General features: G+C 36.5%; 1 protein-coding gene across 2 annotated transcripts in view; it reads left to right on the top strand.

Annotated features, from left to right (window-relative positions):
• Positions 1–8,655, top strand: part of LOC311083663 (protein CutA homolog) — a 37,594-nt gene extending 28,939 nt beyond the window's left edge. Inside the window, exons 4-7 of one of the 2 annotated variants that reach the window (XM_084115380.1) lie at positions 107–152; positions 342–391; positions 647–714; positions 8,016–8,655. In XM_084115380.1, the coding sequence (XP_083971506.1) occupies positions 107–152; positions 342–391; positions 647–714; positions 8,016–8,017 (166 nt within the window). In that variant the 3' untranslated portion in view covers positions 8,018–8,655. The remainder of the gene's footprint in view (positions 1–106; positions 153–341; positions 392–646; positions 715–8,015) is intronic. The other variant, XM_084115379.1, reaches the window with a different exon arrangement.
• Positions 8,656–8,893: the final 238 nt, after the last annotated feature.

Below are 8,893 nucleotides of genomic sequence, written 5' to 3'. Positions count from 1 at the left end.
AAATAATCTTGTCAAACTAAATTAGATTAAATCACATAAGTATTAAATGTATGCATTTATGAAATGTCATCATTCATCTAAAATATCAATTGTTTATTAATTTCAGGTACTACTGGAAAGGAGATATTCAGGATGCCACAGAAATACTGCTGGTGTGTTGCTATATTTATTCAAACTTCCGATTTATCATTCAAATCAAATATTTGTATTTTTTAAATATGTTAATAAAAGTTAAAGTGTATGCAAATGTTCTATATCACGTGTTGTATACAACTGTATCTTATAATGGTTATGCAATTTTAAAAATGTTACCTATACTAAATTTATAATTTTTTTCACAGCTTGTGAGGACAAGAACATCTCTGGTGCAGAGACTTGTGGCATACATAAAGCAAGTACTTTTTTGTCAACATTGCAACATTGCTTCAACTTTTTTCATTTTGACCCAAGATATTTGCACTTTAGTCATAAACATGTAAACAGACACAAATGGTTAAATGTTTGAATATTACAATATTACAATAATACAGTAGCTTGTGTTGTTATTCACAATGCTTCAATCATCAAATCAGCATTATCAGGTCAGATGACACCAATTGGCTGTTATATCAAGTTGAGCGACTATTAATTGAGGCTTTCTCGATAGGTATAGCAGTTTCTATGTCATCAGACCATCTCGGTCTGAGGGAAAAGTCTTCTTCCTTTGTGGTTCCTGTAAGTAGGCCAAAAGACATGTACTACCTAATATATTTGAGTGACGCTTGTTGAAGCAGGGCTGCCAACTATCACGCATTGAGCGTGAGACTCACGCAATTGACACTTTTCACACGCTCTCACGCCACACATCTATTTTCTCACGCACAGAAAAATTGCGGAGCAAAGAGGTACTTTTAATATTAAACTAATTCTCATCTCATAGATTCCGTCAATTTTATTAAGAAATTCAGACAAAAATACGTTTGGCGCTTGTAAATGTGACGTGACAGATCGCTGAGCGCTTCAGTTGAAGTGCACGTTGAAGTCAAGTGCTCGGTTCGATCATCTGTTACTTTTTTATTTAAAGATCCAGTACAACTTACCGAAAGTATAGGCTACATAATATCGACCAATTAGTTTTTTTAAACCACGGAAAGAGGTCAGTATAAAAGCAGGAGAACAATTAGCCTATGTCACATAACGTTACATTTAGCTCAGGAAAGCCATTTAATGACCATAGCATGTTAATTGAATAGAAAAAATAGCTAGAGAGGAGATTTTGCTGAGCACTATATTACATATTTATTATATTTTTACTTATGTCATTAAATAATTGTTATTATAACAAAAACTGCATTATAATTCTATTTAGTTACCAAATGTTTTGACAATCACAATTACACTTTTACACTCAATTGTGATGCAATATTTGTTTTTACATACCCCCCCCCCCCCCCCCCCCCCCGCCAAAAAAAAAAAAAAAATCTCACTCCAAGCTAAACTCAAAAGTTGGCAGCCCTGTTGAAGTCTATTGAATTCTGGATTATTCTGGAAATTGTCATCATGTGGAATAGTCAGGGCATATCCATTAATAGGTTAAAGTGTCAGAAATAAGGGAGGATTTGACTTACATTTGCCCAGAGCATTCAAAGACCCTAAAAAGATGTAATGCCCAGAACCGCCTGGTGCATGTGAACACTGGAGTATCAAGAAGCTTTTAAGACTCCAGCTGTGGTATAGAAGTTGGCTCTTTAAGGTGAAACTTCAATTTACATACCTAGAAGATGTGAGGAAAGGAAGCATTTTCTGAATACATTTTATAAAAGTGCAGAAGTTCACCAATTTAACTGAACTTTCTGAGATTTCAGCAACACTATCATTGTACACTATTGTACAAAAGTTTGGGTTTGGTAAGGTTTTTTAACGTTTAAAGTCTGCATTTATTTGATCAAAACTACAGTAAAAAGAGTAATATTGTGAAATAAATATTACAATTTAAAAGGATTGTTTTCTGTTAGGTGTTTACTGCTTCACAGAAGTCACTGTTCGGTACGTACCTCGGTTTTGGGGTCACGGTTCGATACGAGTTCGATGCAATAGCAAAAAACGGTCACACCTTATTTTAAAGCAGGGCTATGCAGTTTTGGGAATTTCTTCGCTGTATTCTCGCTTTTTGTTTGCAGGTTTCTCTATAGAGCTCCCCCTACAGCTTCGGAATAGATATTTGACAACACTGTCGAAAAACTCGTTGGCGACTCTCAGATACCAGAGTCTATAGATCAACGACATCAAAGCAGATGGGACATTCTTTAAAACGTCTTCTTCATTCGGGTTCGAACAGCGTGAGGGAGCGCAATAATGACAGAATTTTAGCAGATTTTTTTTGCCGTAAAGCAATTCGTTACATCGTGAGACCTGATATCACGCGATACTTCCTGACGCTGAGGCCGGCGGCCCGCAAGCCCAAAGTTGCAAGGGTGGTTTTTCGGCTCACAGGCGCTTGGGGGGTGCGAGACGACCACCATTCAACCCGAAAAAAGTCATATAACTATTCCAATGACTCCGAAGCTGTTAAGGTAAAAAAGTTACTTAGTTCACCTTTAAGGTCCAATTCTCACTATTAACTAACTATTAACTATGACTTTTGCCTCATTAAAGTAAGGTAGTTGTTAAGTTTAGGAATGGGGTAGGACCAGAGCATGTGAGTGGAGTGGAGCGGTGAGAATCTCCGCTCATCGCTCACGGAACTGTTCACCCCTCCGCTCCCCCGCTCAAAGCTACATCAGGCCGCTCCGCTCATTATCGCTCAGCGCTCAATTCGCGCTCCACTCAAATCGCCCCCCGCTCGCTCCAAAAAAGGAAAAAAATCTACATGTAGGCTATATCACTTTTAGCTTAGACCACAGCCTTACCTCCTAAAGAACTAATGAGTAACAACATTTTTCAAATTGAAATGTTTTATTTCAAATGACAGGCCTATGTAAGAAGGAATATAGCCTACACAAAAAGTCCTGTAAAATTAAACGAATAAATGGGCCTAATAATATAAATAAAAATTATATAAACAAAAATATGCATACATTTTTTTAAAGTAAATTAACTATAAGGCCAGAATTTTGATAAGTGAACTTTTGCGCAACGCGCACGATTAAAATTTAAATTGGCTTCCATACACACAAACTGCTGTAAAATTAAACGAATAAATGGTCCTAATAATATAAATATTATTACGGACGACACAAATTCGGCTAAATAAAACGAACCATTAGGTCTACTTGAATGAAAAAACGAATTTGTTTGAATATTACGCTATATTTAATTTACAATTTGTTACAAGTTACCGTATTCAATTTGCTAACCTTTTGTTTTCTTCCCAGCGTGTTCGCGTAGCTCACGTTCTTGTTTTCGAGAGATGTGTCTTTTGAGATTCCAAAATGAATCTTTGCTGACTGAAACGATGTCACATTCGTTTTCTTGTACCACATTATCATTGTTAGTTAGTTTTATTATATTAATAGTAGCCTACACCTGTGTGACTTCTCATTTTCCTTTTTGAATTAGCCTACTTTTTGAACTCCATTACTGAGCCGAGTTTTGACTGAAAATAGTCTACTGTTGATGACTATGCAAGACAGATGGATCCTGGTTTAGGTTTGACTGAGCATGCTTCAGACTCGTGGTGTGAGCTGAGCGAAATTGGAGCGAAATTGGAGCGGGAAATAAGGCGACGCTCCGTCATTTTAAAAATGCCGCTCTGCGCTCTGTCCAAGATCCGCCCGCTCCCGCTCCCCGCTCCCCGCTCCCCGCTCCCCGCTCGCTCCCGCTCCACTCCGCTCACATGCTCTGGGTAGGACTAAGGGATGTAGAATATGATAATGCAGAATAATCCATTCATTATGTGCTTTATAAGTACTAAGAAACAGCCAAAATCCTAGTAATATACACAGAGGCGGACAGAGTACACAGCTTCATTACTTGAGTAAAAGTACAGATACCCCTTGCTAAGTTTTACTCAAGTACAAGTAAAAGTACTACAGTCAGATGTCTACTTAAGTAAAAGTACTAAAGTACTTGTTTTTAAAAGTACTTGAGTATCAAGAGTACAAGAGTACATTTTCTAAATATTGCATTACTACTGCCACAGTGCTTACATTGGTAAACACAGCAAACACTTGAAGCGAAAACTATCATTAACTTGTTCAGAAAATTGAAATAGTCTGGCGAGGTGGGGCCACGAGTTCGGGATGCGATATTTTTTTCCCCAGGATGGTAGGGGAAGACTCATGAATATTCATTAGGGAAGTCTTCCCTGATTGGTCTGATGACCTACCCCTAACCCCACCCCTAAACCTACCCATCACTGGGGGTCTTATGACCTCCCTAACCCCGCCCCTAAACCTATCCGTCACTGGGGTTAAGACCAATCAGGGATGACTTCCCTAATGAATATTCATGAGTCTTCCCCTACCATCCTGGGAAAAAAAATACTCCCGGGATGGACCTGCTGCATCTTCATCCATTGTTTCGTCCATGGTTTCGTCTCTTATCTAAATCTGACCATGGAGTTGACTTTGGCGGAAAGCTGAAGGTGATTGCTGATAGGCTGTCCCAATCAGTGGCGCCTGCACAATCCAATCACATTTGAGAGGGAAACAATAAATTGAGGGTTTCCGAGATGTTTTTTTTTTCCTTTTTTTTGTTTTTGTTTTTTTTAGAAGTAGTAATGGGTACTCACAGTTATGGATAGAAATGTAGTGGAGTAAAGAGTACAATATTTGCCTCTCAAATGTACTTGAGTAAAGTCATGAGTACTCCCCAAAAATGATACTCGAGTAAAGTACAGATCCCTCAAAATTCTCAAGTAAATGTACTCCGTTACTGTCCGGCTCTGAATATACATGCTAATAGTTAAAGGTGCTCTAAGCGATGCCGGGAGTCGTAACTTCTTGTTGACATTCGAATTGTTGTCAAACAAAACGGAGGCAGCTAGACCCTCCCTCATCCCGTCTCCTCCCTCCTCCCCTCCCTTCCGGCATAAAGGAAAGTCAAAGTAGTCACAAACAAAGTTAAGTTTTACTGATACTTCATTCAATGTGTAATGTCGCCAAGTTAGATAAAGGGTTTTATATATTGCAGAACAGAATGCAGAAAAAGAGAAACATTGTCTTAAAATCGTTTTGCCACCTGAGGTTATAACTGCTATAGCTCCCATACAAGGACGCAATAATAGCAAGATAACGTTAGCTTTGCGTTTCCCAGTGAGCATAAACAATGGCGGCGTCGTAAACAAATTTAGTCAAAGTTGTCAACAGCCTATAAATGAACATTCAAATTCATAACAAACAGTGGATGAAAACAATCATTCACACAAATTGTCGCCCTACTGTGAATTTGCTTGATCATTTACAATAGAGATTGATCGCTAGCTGCTAGAAACATAACGTTATATGTTGTATTCACCAAAGTTAACGCTGACTGCATAGTTCTAGCTAATTACATCCTTGTGTTGGTTTGGCGAACATGAACGTCAGTTTAGAAAGAAAAACGCATTTACCTGTTCTGCAAAAACAGAGCAACTGAATGTCGGATTGGAAGCCCTTCTGTCGGTGGAGTTCTCGCCACCTTTAAAAGGTTTTTCCGATGTAAATTCGGTATTTCGCGAGTTCCTTATCCTTGTCCCTCTTCTTTGCAATTTGTTCATCGGAACGTCGTCTCTTTGGTCGTGTTTCGGCCATAATTCAACAGAGACCGCGTTTTTTTACAGTTTGTTCAGGGGACAGGCAGCTAGCGGATAGTGAGGAGATGTTTGCTGTATGTGACAAAAAATGTTTTGGCCTAAAAAACGCGTGGCATCGCTTAGAGCACCTTTAATAGTGAGAATTGGAATTTGCTTGGTTTATTTTCATTTTGTTCCACCTAGCAGCATTTAGTGAGCGCAGAAAGACGCATTCACCTGTGCGCACTATCTAGTGGACTTCTCGGTTTTCAAGCGCTCAAGTAAAAGTTGCATTTTTTCCTGTTGTGGTGGTTAGCAAACAGCGTTGCATTGCTGCAAGTGTTGATCGCTGGTCACTGACTGTATTCGTCGTCTAACTGCATGCACCGAAGCATGACGGTTTGGGACAAATACATGTGCCGTTACACCCCTATTTTCTATTTTAATATTTTTTTGAATTTTTCTATGAAATTCTTTTTTTCATAGATGGCAAAGCAGAATTTTCAGCAGCTATTACTCCAGTCTTCAGTGTCACATGATCCTTCAGAAATCATTCTAATATGCTGATACGATTAATCTTTTGTAACATTATACATATTTACTGTCTTTTTTCATCAATTTTATGAAGGACTAAAAATGACAGAATGAAAAATAAATAAATAAATAAAAGTAGAAATAAATAAATAAATACAGAAATAATAGTGAAAATAAATACATTTTGGTAATATAAATGGCTATTTCTGTATTTTTACATGTATTTATTTATTTATTTATGCATTTCTATATGTATTTATTTATGTATTTATACATTTATTTATATATTTATGTATTTATATATTTATTTATTTATATATTTATATATGTATTTATTTATACATTTATTTATTCCTACATTTATTTATTTCTGTATTTCAACATTTCTACATTTATTTATTTCTGTATTTCCACATTTCTACATTTATTTTTCCCTGCGCATGTATGCTAATTTACCAATGGCTAAGCCACGCCCCCAAAAGCGATGAGCCAATCACAGTACGCATAGCTAACCCAATACACTCGGACATTCTCTGCTTCCTCCTCAATTGCAATTGCAATACATTGCGGTTATCAGTTTTCATTCGTTTTTATGTTTTTTCTTGTCATTTTGGCTTTTAAACAGCGTGTGTGTGTGATTTTGGTTGGGTGACAGTTGTAGGTTACAGTTTGACAAGAGTTTACAGTTTGACAAAAGCACAATGTTGTGTTTTACACAAATATAAGTAGGCTAAACACTTTGCAGTTTTAATTATGTCCTGTATGAACAAAATGGAGTATGTTTTTATGTTTCCACTGTTCGATCGCGCCCGCTCTCTGACACACACACACACACACACACACACAGAGAGAGAGACACACAAACACACACACACGCACATTCCAGCAATGCAATCTTGACATCGCAGCCTGTTCATTATTCTGAGCTCACACCAAACGCGAATAGCGTCAAATTCGCGCGTATCCGCGTCTAGTTCGACGCTTGAACATTTTGAATCCAAAGCGAATAGGACGCGCGTATAAAGCGAGCGTTTGAAGCGAAATAGCACCAAACTATAACGTTTACACTGTGAACTGTAAATCTTTGTTCTGGAGCTGAAGCTTATCGACCTTCTCAACAATAAAATTATTAATATAACCCTCCAATGTATATTTAAGGCCCTTTTGGTGACATCGAGATGATATATAATCTTTCTGTCTCCAAAAAATCATCAATTGACTCCTGTGAAATGTCTCCTACTGTGACAGCTGCCAAAGCGCCTGTGGGCGTGGTTAGCCATTGGTCAATTAGCATACATGCGCAGGGAAAAATAAATGTAGAAATGTGGAAATACAGAAATAAATAAATGTAGAAATGTGGAAATACAGAAATAAATAAATGTAGAAATGTGGAAATACAGAAATAAATAAATGTAGGAATAAATAAATGTATAAATAAATACATATATAAATATATAAATAAATAAATACAAAAATACAGAAATAGCCATTTATATTACCAAAATGTATTTATTTTCACTATTATTTCTGCATTTATTTATTTATTTCTACTTTTATTTATTTATTTATTTATTTTTCATTCTGTCATTTTTAGTCCTTCATACAATTTAATCCTTACTGTGTAAAAGTATTAATTTCATTAAAAAAAATCTTACTGACCCCAAACTTTTGAATGGTATTGTACAATACAGGTAAGTATAGCTGTTTCCTTGGTATTTTAATGTGAATGTTTTTTATTTCCTTATTTTCAAATCTGTTATTTCAATTGGGACTCCTGTGTGTCCCCCAGAGCTGTGCATCCATATGACATTCCAGAAATCATCAGTTTTCCTATAGATGATGGAAGCCAGCACTACCTGAAGTGGATGGATGAAGCAGTCACTGATATTTGATACATCACTGTCTGCAGTCCAATGGAGAAGCTCCCCTGTTGGAAACTCTGCATGTAGAAAGATATAGGGGATGTGGGAGCGTGAGCACAAATTCTCAGGTTAATGGAATGTCCATATATTAATGTTAATATAAAGATCAGAGTGTACATTTACTGGAAGGTTTTTTGTGTAAAGGGAGGGATTTGTCTGATGTGGTTTTACTAGTGCATTTACATGCATTCAGTGCCGTCGCTAGAGAGGAGAAAGGTGATGATGACTCTGCTCAAGTGTATATTTATTGACTTTTTTTACGTGAATAACTTGATTATAAAGAGTATAACTTATAGCTTATATTATTAAGCTAATATGAATTCATTTGTTAAAATGTGGTAATTTATACCACTTATTTCTAATGGTTGGTTATTTTAATGTGGTGGTTAGGCAGAATTGAAGTGTTTTTAAAAAATAATGCATTCATTTCTAAATTAATGAATGAGATCTTTTCAACTTTGACTATGACTTTTTAACAATAATAAATATGCTACAACATATTACACATTAAGTTTACGTTGCTCATTGTTTTGCAGTACGTGTATGTCAAGATAATGCAAATATTGATGTTCTCGACACTACATAAATGCATGTGCACTTTATCACAGCAAGCTAAAAAAATCTATCTAAAAGGTAAGAATGTTTTATCCTTGTATTTAGCTCCCAATGTTGAGTTTAGGCTTTTCACACACAACAAATCACAAAAGTCACAGAATGCCTGCAAAGGTTGCAGGTAAGTGTAAAG

This window comes from Abramis brama (assembly GCF_963993115.1).
Source record: "Abramis brama genome assembly, chromosome: 5".
NCBI classification, from domain to species: Eukaryota; Metazoa; Chordata; class Actinopteri; order Cypriniformes; family Leuciscidae; genus Abramis; species Abramis brama.
The sequence above is the reverse complement of the archived record's forward strand: the minus strand, read 5'-3'. Positions and strand labels throughout refer to the sequence as shown.